The sequence below is a fragment of the Podarcis pityusensis genome, assembly GCF_964106645.2.
Source record: "Podarcis pityusensis genome assembly, chromosome: 8".
Classification (NCBI taxonomy): domain Eukaryota; kingdom Metazoa; phylum Chordata; class Lepidosauria; order Squamata; family Lacertidae; genus Podarcis; species Podarcis pityusensis.
In genome coordinates this window covers 72,647,949-72,663,010 of record NC_138033.1, presented here as the reverse complement: position 1 = coordinate 72,663,010, position 15,062 = coordinate 72,647,949, and the positions used below count along the sequence as shown (strand labels likewise).

The window sequence follows — 15,062 nt, the reverse complement described above, 5'->3', positions numbered from 1 at the left end:
AAATTCATTGGGGGTGGGTTCGGGGTTGCAGTCAGGATTTGCCTGTCTGTCTGGTGTGCCTAGAGAATAGAGCCAAGAACATCTGCATGTGTGCACACATGCCCTTTGATTTGGGGTCATGATTGGAAGTTTTACAAGACTGGCTGGGTGCAGAGGAATGGTGGGAGGCACCAGCTGGGGAACCCCCAAGGAAAGAAGACTCAGAGCCAGGAGATTGGTGATGGGATGACAATGAGTGTCAGAGGGAGAAGAGGGAGCAGATTAGCAGGAGGAGGTGCTAGAAGCTGAAGAGGCAACAGGATTTAGTGATCAGGAAGAGGCTGTGGCAGAGAGCAGTCCGGAATCAGAGGCAGAAGTGGAGGCTGGAGAGAAGGGGGGCCAAGAGGCAGAGATGAGGCAGGCTGATGATGAATCCAAGGAGTATCCCCCTCCAGCTGTAATCAGCTCCCCTCCCCCTTGGTCTCCCAGAACCTGCAGAAGTATGAAGAGGGCAGAGCAAAGACAGATCAGGCAGCGAGGTCTCAGGTTGCAACTGCCTCATTGGGGCAAGAACTACTGGGGAGTTGCTGTTCTTACTAGGCCTGAGCTGTTTTGTTTCTTTGAATAAAGAGTTAACTTCACTGACACCTTGTGAGTTATTCTTGATCTGCACCCAGCTATATACATGGCCCTCCATGTTGACCTCAACTATCCATGCAGCCCATTAAGAATGTAAGAGGTGGCCTTAACTCATACATAAACATTTTTGAGGTTTGCACTTCCACAAATGCCACACAGATGGCAGTTCCTGTCCTGTCATAACAAATGATGGTCACATCCAAACCACACATTTGAAGCACTGTTGTGATGCTTTAGGAATGACTCCTTTAGTGTGGCAGCACCTGTACTTTGTGGAACTCCCTGCCCATTGATATAAGGCAGGCGTCATCACTGTACCCTTTTAGTGGCCTGATGAAAACTCTGCATGTTTGGCTGCATCTGTTCTTAATTTTTTCTTGTGTTTTAGAGGTTTTTAAATAAGTTTTTGTTTTATTTTAAATGATATTTTTTTAAAAATCACAGAAATGTTTGCCCTCACCCCCACTCTGGGCTCTTTTGGGAGAAAGGGCAGGATTAATAAAGATATTATATTTAATAAATAAAAGGATATCTTGAATACATAAAAGAACAAGAAGAGCCCTGCTGGAGCAGAACAAAAGCCATCTAGTCCAGAGTCCTGTTTCTCTCACAGTGGGTCCATCAGGTGCTTCTGGGAAGCCCACAAGTGGGGCAGGAAGGCAGTAGCCCCCTCTCATTGTTACTGCCTGATATTTTCAGTTGGTGGTGGAGTGGAGCACATAGCAAAAGGGAATGGTCTCTTGGCATTTGATGTACTTTCCCCCACTGGCATTTGTTACCATTTCCCTTTAAAACTTTCGTATGGCAGTGAAATCTATAAGTTAAATGATGCATTGTTATGACAGTGTGCTAAGGGTTGTTAGGGGACTCAAACACCCCTCCATTCTCTTCGCAGAGCTACAATTCCCAGACTTCCCTGGGAAGAGGGAGAGTGATTTTTAAACCACTTGAGAATTATAGCTTGGTGAAGGGAAGGGGTGGGTGTGTGCCTCCTAACAATTCTCAGCACCTTTAGCAAACGACAGTTTCCAAGGGAGTAACCATGGCTGTTTAAAGTAGTATCATAGAGCTTTAACTGGATAGGGCCAGAGGGAGAGGGGGGCATTTCTGTGTCATAAATTCAGTTTGTTCCTTCCCATCCTGTTGCTTTCCTGTGAAGCTTGCCACTGTGATCCCGTGGGCTCGGTGCGCGATGACTGTGAGCAGATGACAGGCTTGTGTTCCTGCAAAACCGGCATCACTGGCATGAAATGCAACCAGTGTCCCAACGGAAGCAAGCTGGGAATGTCTGGCTGCGAGAAAGGTGAGCGGGGAGGGGCTGCTTTCTTCGTGGGCTTTCCTCTCCCACATTGGTTTGGAGAACCCAAGATTGCGGTATAATACAACTGTTTGTGAATATGGCTTCAACACCTCTCTGGCTGTGTGCGCCCCACACATCCTAAAGCACATTGCTTCCCCCAGAGAATCCTAGGGTTCCTGGCTCTATTAACAAACTACAGTTCTTTGGGGGGGAGTCATGTGCTTTAAATGTGTTTTATAAATGGAGCAGTGTAATGGCATAATCAGAAGTGCAAGGTTCCTTCATGGTAGTCACAACCACACCCTTCTAAGATTAAAGGTAAAGGGACCCTTGACCATTAGGTCCAGTCGTGACCGACTCTGGGGTTGCGGTGCTCATCTCGCTTTATTGGCCGAGGGAGCTGGCGTACAGCTTCTGGGTCATGTGGCCAGCATGACTAAGCCACTTCTGGTGAACCAGAGCAGCGCACGGAAACGCCATTTACCTTCCTGCCAGAGCGGTACCTATTTATCTACTTGCACTTTGACATGCTTTCAAACTGCTAGGTGGGCAGGAGCAGGGACCGAGCAACGGGAGCTCACCCCGTTGTGGGGATTCAAACCGCTGACCTTCTGATCGGCAAGTCCTAGGCTCTGTGGTTTAACCCACAGCGCCACCCACGTCCCTTCCTTCTAAGATTATACAATATTAATTAGGGGTGCATTGCAACAATTAATGCAAGTCTCCATATATTGCTTTTCAGCTAGATCTACTATTTCAGCCTGTGCACGTACATGGACAAAGGATTTGGAGTGCTCCAGTATCTTCTTTCGGGGGGGCCTTAAGTTGTGCTTCCCATGCAGCTCCATCCTACATAACAGAACTTGCACACCACTCTCTTGAAACGGAAGCACCTTGTGTTTTCAGTGTTCCTAAATGCTTAGCATGGGGGCATACAGTGGCTAAGAAGCTCCCCTTTCGTGCAGATTGGGGAGCTCTAGGATGCTAGAGACAGGGACCCTGCTGCAGAAACAGTGACCTCTCGTGACCCCAGAACACTTCCCCACTGCTTAGATGTGTGGTGTGCATGCCGCCTCCATCATCTGCAAAGGAAGACCTACCAAATGTTAGTCAAAATCCAGATGTATGTGTTTTCATGCCATGCCTCTGCTGTTATTTATCCTACCCTACTCAGACCCATCTGCACCCTCGTCCTGCACTGAAATGGTGTGTGAGTTTGGGGCATCCTGCGTGGAAGTAAATGGCTTTGCACACTGTGAGTGCCCATCTCCACTCTGCATGGAGGCCAACATGACCAAGGTAAGTAGACACAATTGTGTCCATTCTCAGCCCTACTCAGCATAGGACACCCACCCACCCACGCACTCATGACATTAGTAGATCTAAGCTAGTCATGTCATTAATTTCAGTGAGACTCTTCTGACTAGGACATCACATGGGAGACAACTCCTAGAATTTATTGTTCTCATTTTACAAATTGGGGGAACAGATGAGCTTATTTACAGCTGAACTCGAGTCACCTGTGGTCTTACTACAACCTGACCTTGCTTCACCTTCCACTGCCCTCTCTTCTCGTGTTAGTTGTTGCCAAGAAAGTACTTCTTCATTCAGTGCATAGTTAAATCATGAAACTTGCTCCCTCAGAAGGTGGTGATCGCCACCAACTTGGAGGCTTTAAAAGACAACTGGTCAAATTCATGTCGGATAAGGCTGTCAGTGGCTATTAGCCACAGTGGCTATACTCTGCCTTCACAGTCGGAGGCTGTATTGTTTTTGAATATTGGTTGCTAGAAACCACAGGAGGCGCTTGGGCCCTGCTTGAGGGTTCCTGCAGGCACCTGGTTGGCTACTGTGGGAACAAGATGCTGGATAAGATGAACCAATGGACTGATCCAGCAAGTTTTTCTTATGTTCTTACACTTTTATGTTCCTATACCCCTCCAAATCCTACTGGGCTTTGATCTCTGTCCCTGTTGTATCAGCAGAGGAGCATCCCTATTGCCTCTCCACTGGAGAACCTGGATAGCTCAGTTGGTTAGTGCATGGTGCTGATAACGCCAAGGTTGCAGGTTAGATCCCTGTAAGGAACAGCTGCATATTCCTGCAGTGGACCAGATGATCCTCAGGGTCCCTTCCATCTCTATGCGTCTGAACTGCCATTATCTGTTTCACTCTCACTCATTCACATAGACACATATGTCAACAGGCTCAGGGCTGATGCTCAGCAGCCACTGCATTAATTGTTTTGATTAATTGTTTTGCTTTCTGCTTTATTGTGTTTTTGATATGGCTATAATGACTGTGATGGCCCCTTAATTTTTAATCCTATTATTACTGAGTGCTGCTTTCATCTCAACACACTTGCTGTGGAAAAGTGGAATTACAAATATGAAATCTGATCAAATATCCTAGGTCTGCGGCTCGGACGGAGTGACCTATGGTGACCAGTGCCAGCTGAGGACCATTGCTTGCCGGCAAGGGCAGGTCATAGAGGTGAAGCACTTCGGCCAGTGCCAAGGTAAATACACGAGCACCATGTCAAGCTTCTTGTTTGGGCAGTGACGTAATGGTTGTAGAGTGTTGAACCTGGACTTGGGGCGCCAGGGTTCGAATTCCCATGTAGCCACAAAGCTTACTGGGTAACCGTGGGCCAGTCACCATCTCAAAGCTAACCTACCTCATGGGGATGTTGTGAGCAGAAAATGGGGAGGGAGAAACCACGTATACCACCTTGAATTCCTTGGAGGAAAAGTTGGCATATAAATTTAATTCATTAATAGAGAGATAGATAGGAACTTGATTGATTGATTGATTGCATTTTCACCTTGTTCTTTAGCCAAAAAGGGTCCCACAGTGGTTTATATGCAGCCAGGTAAAACAAGACATTCCCTGCCTATAGGCTTACAATCTAAAAAAAAAAAAAGACATATAAGGGAAAAGGGACAGGGAGGGTGGTGGGTGGGGATCAAACTCAGGCATCAAATTTTAAACAGCTCTTTTTAACTACTACTGACAATCAGTTATGATTACCAGGGGTGCTGGGGATGCAGTTGTGGGGTTATGGACCAGCTAAAATGGACACAGGACTATATATTTATTTTTACCTTTGTAACCTGCCTTATGGGACGCAGGTGGCGCTGTGGGTTAAACCACAGAGCCTAGGACTTGCCGATCAGAAGGTCGGCGGTTCGAATTTCCGCAACGGGGTGAGCTCCTGTTGCTTGGTCCCAGCTCCTGCCAACCTAGCAGTTCGAAAGCACGTCAAAGTGCAAGTGGATAAATAGGTACCACTCCGGTGGGAAGGTAAACAGCGTTTCCGTGCGCTGCTCTGGTTTGCCAGAAGCGGCTTAGTCGTGCTGGCCACATGACCTGGAAGCTGTACGCCGGCTCCCTCGGCCAATAAAGCGAGATGAGCACCACAACCCCAGAGTCAGCCACGACTGGACCTAATGGGCAGGGGTCCCTTTACCTTTTTAAACCTGCCTTATAAGTCCCAGTTGGTCCTCACAAAACATGAATGGGGATACTGTGACCTTTTTGATGTTGGGCTACAACTCCCATCATCGCTGCCCATTGGCAATGCTGGTTGGGGCTGACAGGAGACAGATCCACAGCTAAAAATGTCCATTTTAAAAAAACAACAGTGGAAAGATCCAAATGTCAAAAGCTGCCGTCAAGGTCTGAGTTAAGGTCTGGGAGCTATTCAGCCTTCCAATGTTGTATGAATGTAATAAGCAGGGCTCAAATCTTAATGATGAGCCTTCAGGTTTTTCGACCCTGTAATTGTCAAAAAGCCAGATATCAGATTTGTTCTGAAACAAAAGAGAGCAAATATATACACTCTTTTGAGCCTTGGTGCCTGATGAGAGGTTATTGATTTTGGCATGTGATATGCAAGCCAATCTGATGTACTCACTTGAGTTGCAAACAAATTGGTATGGGAGCAGGTCTCAAATTCCAAAGGTGTTCTTTGGAAATCTGTTATCTCACAATCAGCGGTGGAGCTAAGTCATTTTAGACTCTTGACTCCGTGGCCATTTTTTGTGTAGCAGGGTGTGTGTGTGTTTAAATAATAAAGTGCATTACTTCACCCACTCCAACATGCAGTCAGCACATCCTACTGTATTTGAGGTCCCTCCTGCTCCCTTCTGCCCAGTGGGGCCCTGGACAGGTGCCCCAAAGTCTTGATGGCACCACCACTAAAAGAACTATTTCCCCCCAGTTTTAACATGGCGATGAAGAAGACCATGTGTCACACGTGCAAACTTGTCACCAATCTGAAAACTAGGGAAGGCCCCTCATTCAGTAGTAGAGTGCCTGCTTTACATGCAAGAGGTCACATGTTTAGTCCCTGAGATCTCCAGGTGATGCTATGAAACTCTGGAACCCTGGAGAGCCACTCAATGGAGATCGTTCTTATGATAGCCTACTAAGTGCTTTGCAACTACAGACAGCAGCACCCATGAGATTTATTCACCCACTTCTCTGTCCCCATATGTGACTTGTGGGCTGAGCCAGCTTTGGCAGGTGATGTGTTCTGCAGGCCTGACTGGTCCTGGCCTGCCTCTTAACCACTGCCTTCCTTTTGCTTTCCCTGCAGAATCCATCACTCATGCCAGCCACGCTACACCACCTGCAACCTTGGGATCGCTTCTCCCTCCAACCCCTCAAGCCACCCCCCAGGTTCCTGAGCTGCCCAGGACGCCAGGCAGCTCCCAGCACTTTGAAGTCAAGGCTTCCCCACAAAGCCACCCAGTCACGCAACGGATCAGCACCTCCCCTCGCCCAGCCACAACTGCTTGGACCACGCATAGTGTCCGCCAGACCACAATCCGACCTCTGTCGACTGCCCCAGTTGTCCCAGTCACCAGCCAGCCAGCTTACGTGGAGCCAGGCAGCGCAGAAGGCAGTGGGGACCCAGAGATGGGCATCAGTGGCGACCAAGAAGGCAGTGGCGCAAGCTCCACTGGTGAGCTGGCTGTGCCGTTTTTATGTCAGTTTTTTGTTGCCTGAGTACCGTGCAAAGGGGTCGTATTGGCCTGGCAATGCATTCTCCCAGGCATTTTATACCTAAAAAGGCATGCTGTAATCTGGGTGCCACTGCAGAGAAGGCCATGTCTCTGGAAGGGGGGAACCACATTTTTAGGCTGGCTTTGCTGATCAGGGTCTTGTTGGGCCCTGCACAGCAAGTTTCTTGTCCATCTGGCTTTGGAGTGCAAGACTCTCAATGGCTACTAGCCACTTAAGGCTATATTCCCCCTCCAACGTTGGAGGTGGAATGCCCCTGAATGCCAAACGCAGGGAATCATAAGTGGGGAGAGTTGCTCTCATTGTCCACCTAGCAAGTTTCCCATCATGGTTGGTCACTGTGAGAAGAGGAGCGTGGACTATGATGGGCCATTGGCCTGTTCCAGGAAGGCTCTCCTTTCGTTCTTATTCGTTGTATTCTCTTGGGATGGCTTTAAAAAGTGGACTAGACAAATTCATGGAGGAGAAAGCTCTCACTGACTACCAGCCATGCCTCTGAATGCCTGTTGGTGGGGGCCACAAGGTGGGAGATTTGCTGTTGTGCTTGTGTCCTGCTTGTGGCCTTCCCGTTGGGGCATCTTGTTGGCCTCGGTCCAGTATACCTGAAGGAGCGTCTCCATCTCCATCATTCTGCCCGGACACTGAGGTCCAGCACCAAGGGCCTTCTGGCGGTTCCCTCGCTGCGAGAAGCCAAGTTACAGGGAACCAGGCAGCGGGCCTTCTCGGTAGTGGCACCCGCCCTGTGGAACACCCTCCCACCAGATGTCAAAGAGAAAAATAACTACCAAACTTTTGGAAGACATCTGAAGGCAGCCCTCTTTAGGGAAGCTTTTAATGTTTAATAGGTTATTGTATTTTAGTGTTTTGTTGGAAGCCGCCCAGAGTGGCTGGGGAAACCCAGCCAGATGGGCGGGGTATAAATAATAAATTATTATAATATTATTATTATTGGCCCCTGTGAGAAAAGCCCTTTTGAACTGACCGAGCAAGACTCTTCTCAGAGGCAAATTTGCAAATATTTTCCTCACAGTAAACGTGGTAGCCCTTTTATCACAGACCTGTCCTGCAGGAATCTGATCGAGGAAAACAACAGGATTTCCACAAAGAAACCTCTTGTGGTAGGAACTTTAAAATCCTAAGAGTTCTTCCTCTCCCCCCCCCCCCAAAGATTTAAAGCCTTCTTCCTGTTGTTATGCAGGGGACGAGGAGATGGAAGAAGCAAGGGTCACGAGCACCCCAGTTATAGAGAGGGCCACGTGTTATAACACCCCTTTGGGATGCTGCTCTGATGGCAAGACAGCTGCTGCCGATGCAGAGGGAAGCAACTGCCCAGGTAAATATAGTTTTGTTCAATTGTAGCCTGCCTTCCATGGGCAAAGTGGTCCATAACTCGCCTTAGTTGGGAACAGAATCCCAGCTCTGCTTAAAATCCATTAAACTATCAGCCCGGGGACTCTGCAAATTGTAGTTTTGCAAAAGAGGGTACTGTTGTGCTCTGAGGTACAGCATGGCTCAGCCAGGGTGTGGGACAAGGTTCAGGCTGGAATGCAAGGCACATGTTTGGGATGGATGCAAGGCAAGGTCCAGGGACACAGAGCTCTGAAGCTGTTCTGGGAAGGAACAAGCTATAACGGAGCCCTTATATAGTAGCAGCAGGAACAGCCTTACTGGTAGCACCAGCTGCGTTTTAAGAGGCTGTTCTACTTCAAGGACCCAGTCTTCTCCAGTAACCTCCTGCTGTGATGGAGCAAGGGAGCCTCACGTTTTCCTGGGAGTCCTCTGGATCACATCCTCGGGCTGGGGGTGGGGGCCGAAAGCGCTTCTGGGGCTGACCCTGCATGCCCTCTTCTGCTTCAAAGTCCTTGCCCTCATCCCCTGGAGCTGAGGATTCAGGCTCCAGGGTTATGATGGCCATGTACCTTGGTGAAATTTGCTCAGCATTGTTACTCTGTCCTTGGCGACGTTTGAAGACTAGCTCATTTCAAACCTGTTTTTCCTGACCTACTTCTCCACTGTCAGTGAACCCTGGGTCAAGTAATTCTGTTTTAGGGACCAGGCCTTAAGTTCCCTCACAAAACTTCAGATCTTTCTAGGAGGCGAACCATGGCGGTCAACCCTGTTTCAGCCTACATTCAATGTTGACAATGTAAACATTCCCTTGGACCAGGGATTGGGAAAACCACGGCCCTCCAGAGGTTGCTGGACTCCCATTTCTGATCAGCCCAAATCCTCCTGGCCTAGTTTGGTCGGGGCTGAGGTGAGTTGTAGCTCATCAACATCTGGAGGGCTACTTTGCCAGCTGCCCTGAAGCTCCTGCCTGGCTCCTTGTGTGCTCTGCTGTTGTGGCCTTGGGGATAACAATGAGGGGTTTGAGGGCCAAGGCAGGGGAAGAGGGAGAGTTCAGTATGGTGGCTGGAATGTCTGGGTCCAAAGGCTCCTGAAGGCCTGACCATGGTGTAAAGGGATCATTAGGGAAGAAACTGATTTCGTAACCGTTTATAACGGTGTTGTACCAATCTTTGGTGCGACAGCATTCGGAATATTGTGTACGATTCTGGTCACCACACTTCAAAAAGGATATGGTAGAGCTGGAAAAGAGCAAGCAAAATGATCAAGGGGGTGGGGCAACTTCCCTAGGAAGAAAGATTATACCATCTGGGGCTTTTTAGTTTAGAGAAAAGGTGAGATTAAAAGGCAACATCATAATTTATAAAATTATGGAGGAAGTGGATGGAGGGGGGGGTAAATTGCCTCTCTCGTAGCACTAGACTTTGCAGGACTGACAGCTACAGACATCCCACTGATGTCTTCTAGGAGGCTGGCCTAGTTGCTTTGCGTTTCCCCATTCTTTTGAAAGGATGCAGTCCTGACCATGCCCATTGTGATACTACTGTTCATTGCCTGTTTTTCCTGGGGTTGGGGTTGAGTGGGTGGTCTTTTGAAGTCCATGGAAACATCAATGCGTCTGAGGAAGAAGGTTGCTTCAGACCCTCCTAGAGACTGCAGAGGAAATGAAAACAAGGCAGCCAACAGCAACCTAGTGGGCTGAGTAGATTTGACTCTGCCTGATAACAAAACTAAAGCAATCTGCCTAAGCGGCTTCTCGAGTCCAGCTCTGCTCCTCAGCAGCATTTAAGTAGCAATTCCAGCAAAATGTCTCGTGGCACCTTAAAGACTCTTGGCTGTTTTTGCTGAAAGACCAGCAGAGATGGCTGACGCCTCTGGAACTTGAGCAGAGATTGAGTCTGGGACTTCAGCAGGCAGGACACTTTTTGCTCAGCTACCACTGAGCTGTGGGTTAAGCTTCCTAATCAGAATGTTTCCCAGGTGTGAGTTTCCTGATTTCCCCGTGGACACATGAAGTGGCTTTATCTTTACTGAAGGGCAATGTATGCTGCCCTTTCTCCCAAAGGAGCCAAATAAAAATCACAATTGAAAACAAAACAAAGCATTTCAAAATGTAAAAACAAAACAAAAAACACCCAGCAGAACATCTAACACAAATTTAAGAACAGATGTAACCAAATAATGCATTTGGATAGAGCATCTGAAGCAGCAAACCTGCATGGCTTTATTTGAGGACTGATGTATTTCACAAAAAGTAAGTTTCTAGTCCCTATTGCTACAGAGGTGAATGTCAACATCCCTTTTTGTCTCTTATTATAGCTCTCAGCATAGAAAAGCATAGCAAATAGCCAGATATTTAGAGTTGTATCCAGTGCTACTCCTACTCAGAGTCGACCTGCTGATATTAATGGACATGAATCAGTGGGTCTACTCTAAGCAGGACTAAGCTGGGTAAAACCTTTAAAATCCCCACCACCTCTCTTTTTGAGAAATTAAATTCTGTCCCCGGCATTAACAGCTTTTTCTGAAAAACAATCTTTACTTTTGTCTTTTTGAAAATGTAGAAATGTGGTAGAAAATAAGAGGAAGTTGCATCAGTAAAACTGGGAAAATAAGTGTCTTCCATCAAGACTTGTTTAAAATTAATATATTCATAATTCAACATCCACACGAAGTCAGAAGGGAAAGGAGGCATCATTATCAATACATCCCCCTCCCCAATATTGTGAAAGAAATAGGATGCTGACCACATATAGCTGGACTGAGATGATATCAAACATAGGAATCCCGCTAAATCACATTGAGGATTAGGCTGGTAAAATGTTTGAATTGCTTTCATCACATGTGTCTCCTTTTTCTCCTTCATTTGTGTATTAAGAATACAGAGTACTCAGATTCTCTTCTGCTTTTAAAGGTGTTTTGCTATGTTAATGTGTCAGAAATAATCTGTATGTATAACAAAATGCTGGCGTTCGCAAAGGGGGCGTCACATTTCTGCAACAGAAATAATTGAATAGGGTTGTATCCAGCCACGCCCTTTTCAGAGTAGACCCACTTAAACCAATGCACCTGTGTTAGTTGTATCCATAATCTTAAATGAATCTTAAAAGTAGAACTGGCATTGGATACAACCCTCAATTTTTAACATTTTTAAAACACAGGTTTATGGCAGTACTCTCATGCTGCCACTAAACCTTACCCGTACCTGACCGTAGCCACTCACTTTCACCCTTGTCCTTTCCCAGATCCCTTTAGTCCTTGCTCCTGTGGTTTCTTAGAGAATACCATGCGGCAGCTGTTTCTACCTCCTCTTTCCTTTCTCTCCGTCCCTTTGGGAGTTTCCCAGAAGCCCACGTTTTCTGCATGTGAGCCCCGCACTCCCCCAGCCTTTGTTATGTGACATGTATTCCTTCTTCCAGCTAACCGTCTTGTTCTCTTATTACTCAGCCAGTCCAGGACAGCCACCATCCAGGGTGGAGCTTGGAGGAACCTGTATGGTAAACTCTGCCGATTCTAAAGCACTTGGAGCCTTCGCCTTATTGACCCAGCATTCTCAAAATACTAACCTCCATAGCGCTGAACACCCCCACCCCCAACCCATCCAGACTAACCCCAGACTCTGGCACTACCCATATGCTGCCATCTTCTCGCTTCCCCTCCCCCACCAAGGGACTGAACACTCTTTATGGTTGCTTTGCTGTGAATACTCTGTTATTGTTGTTGTTGCTGCTCATTAATGCTGTTTGCTTCTCTGTTGAGCTAACAGATTTGTGTCTCCTCCTCTGACTTCCCACCCCTTCCCTTCAGCAACAAAAGTCTTCCAGGGGGTCCTCATCTTGGAAGAGGTGGAAGGCCAAGAGCTTTTCTACACACCAGAGATGGCTGACCCCAAATCAGAGCTCTTTGGGGAGACCGCCAGGAGCATCGAAAGCGCGGTGAGCACAAGCGAATAGGAATAGGAATGTGCTGAGGCCCTAACAGCAGCCCCAGAAGCCCTCCTCTTTGGCCTACGATTTGGTTAGCGTGCATTAAGGGCAGGCCTCTTCAGTGGTAGCCTCCCACTTGTGGAATTCTCTCTCTTGAGGTTGTCTCCCTCTCGTTAAGTGGACCCTAAAGGAGCAACCAACGAGACCTGCAACAAAATGTTACCATGTGGATGGTCTTTGTTCAGGATTCCAGATACTCCATTGAGATCTTCCTCCTACCCTCTGGTTTTGCATTCCCTTTCCCAATGTGCTGCAGCTGTTGGACATGCTCAGTCTACCTGAAGGGTCCCTCTGCAAATGTTTCCAAAGATTTTTCTTTCACAAATCTCAGGGCTTCACCAAGCCTGCTGATACTTCTTCTCTGGTGGTTCATAGCCTGAACATCAGAAACAGATGAGATTACTGTATATTTTACAGCATATTCAAAACCATTCACGTACCTGTGTTATATATTTACTAAAAGACAGAAGTCATGTGAAATGGTACCACAAGTACCTTTCCCTAAACCTTTCTTGCTTTCATTTTACTTTCTCACTGCCCCACCTGCTGGACCTTTAGCTGGACGAACTTTTCCGCAACTCTGATGTCAAGAAGGATTTCAAGAGCATCCGAGTACGAGACCTGGGTCAGAGCAATGCCGTGCGTGTCATCGTCGAGTCTCATTTTGACCCAGGTGAGTGCCACACTCCCATTTCTGCTGGATAATAATAATAATAATAATACTAATAATAATAATTTATTATTTATACCCCACCCATCTGGCTGGGTTTCCTCAGCCACTCTGGGCGGCTCCCAACAGAATATTAAAAGCACGATAAAACATCAAACATTCAAAACGTCCCTGAACAGGACTGCCTTTAGATGTCTTCTAAAAGCCAGATAGTTGTTTATTTCCTTGACATCTGATGGGAGGGCGTTCCACAGGGCAGAACAGGGATCACTTTCACTGGGCTGACCCAACAGGTGCATGCCCTGATTCTGTGAGAACACAGACAATACATGGGAAGTGGTGGGGAAAACGCAGACATGGGAAGTTGTGTCTGGTATAGAGTTACACTAGACACCACTTCGTGTGAGTACAGTACTAAGACCTTTTAGATAAGTGCTTTATAAATGCTTTGGATTCCAGCTGATTTTTAATACTGTATGTGTTTCTTGCAGCAAAACAACATTTTGTTTTAATGCCCTCCAGACCCTCCTCCTTTTTACTGGATTACCTAAATCATTAAGAGTCCAGGAACACATTTTTACACTCACGATGGTATTTTAAAAGCAAGACAATCGTATTTTCCTTTGGTTGAGATGTTATAGCACTGACATTCATCCTTGTTCTTCTGTTCCATTTCCCTCCTGCTCCCTTCCAGCCAAATACAGCACTGCAGCTTAACCATTAATAAGCCACTACCCTTCATAGTCTCCTTGGTAGAGACGCAATATGGATTCAACTGGTGAATCCATGGAAAAGATGCATGGATTAGGGAATGAGTTAAACACCACTTCTACTGCTCTTCCTGAACATCAAACATACAACACACATACACAGCAAATTAACAGGTCACCCAGGTATTATTGCTTACCATCTCCTGCACAGCTATTAAATGAAGGTTCCAAACTATATTCTAGGACTAAATTATGAGAATAAAATTCCATTCAAGTGTTCAAGTGTTCCATTCATTGTATTTGCTTTCCCATAGGATTTTTATACTGCTTTTCTTTTATTTACATTGCCAGTTGTATAGACCCTCATGTGCTTGTTCTTCCTCTTCTTCCTACAGCTATCTTCTTGGAATTCTAATTTTCCCAGCATTTGTCTGACATCGGCATTATTATTTTTGAGTCCAATTAGTTTAAATGAGTAGCCCCATTTGTATTGTATCCTAGAGTCAAAGAGCAAAGGCGTGTATTTTTTTTTTGAAAAACTCTTCTTTTCAGTAGCGTTTCAGCACACAAGTAATTGAAGATTGAGACTTTTTGTCCCTATACAGATAGATCCAAGGCTGCTTTCATGATTTAGTCCTTTAAATAAAATCACACCATTTTGGCTGTGAAGTCTCTCGGTCGTTGCCCTGCAGGCAGCTGAGGAGTGAGGGCTCTGTGCGCTCTTTCCACATCACTCAGGACTACTTTTAAGGCTGGAAATTGCTTGTTAAGCCATTCAGTGAAAATGCTTTCTTTTCAGACCTTCAGTCCCCTCAACCTGTTCAGCACCCCTCCCCCCATCTAAAATTGCCCCTCCTGCTTTAACTCTCCCATGATTCTGTGTGTGATTGGAGATTTATTGTAGTTTTGATTAATTTCTTAATGGCAGATTTATGTCTCATTCTGAGTTCCAATGCTTCACTGGCTGCGGCTGACAAATCTGTAAGTTTTCAGATAGAGCCTTTAAGTTCCATCTTAATTTCACTTTTAAAATCTGTGAATGCCGTGTTCTATTGCTCTTTAAGGTCCTTTCAAAATTGCTTTAAACTGTCTTGAAAGAGCTCATAATCCTGTTTGGAAAAGTGCACAGATTTCCAGGCCATGGTAGGGTCCATTTCTTAATCTGTCGTGGCTGAGTTTCCAGTGCTGTCCTTGAGATTAAAGTAACTGCTCAGTTATTTTTCTTTTACTCCTTGAGAGGAGGAGAGCACAACCCTTGATTTGCCAGTAATTATTAGGATGTCCCCAAGCTTTGAGACTCTTAAAATTGCTAAGAAGGGAGGTGGACAGTCAGAGCAGATGGATTATTCCATAATCTTAGCATATGATGACATCATACCCGCGAACTTCCACTAAAAAAAAAA

At 46.3% G+C, this 15,062-nt stretch overlaps 1 protein-coding gene across 4 annotated transcripts in view; it reads left to right on the top strand.

Moving 5' to 3' along the window:
• AGRN (agrin) overlaps positions 1–15,062 on the top strand; it is a 244,839-nt gene that overhangs the window by 199,548 nt on the left and 30,229 nt on the right. For all 4 annotated transcript variants that reach the window (XM_081015949.1, XM_081015950.1, XM_081015951.1 and 1 more), the window contains 7 exons: positions 1,778–1,921; positions 3,093–3,217; positions 4,331–4,436; positions 6,519–6,887; positions 8,145–8,279; positions 12,101–12,228; positions 12,838–12,952. In XM_081015949.1, coding sequence (XP_080872075.1) covers positions 1,778–1,921; positions 3,093–3,217; positions 4,331–4,436; positions 6,519–6,887; positions 8,145–8,279; positions 12,101–12,228; positions 12,838–12,952 — 1,122 coding nt within the window. The remainder of the gene's footprint in view (positions 1–1,777; positions 1,922–3,092; positions 3,218–4,330; positions 4,437–6,518; positions 6,888–8,144; positions 8,280–12,100; positions 12,229–12,837; positions 12,953–15,062) is intronic.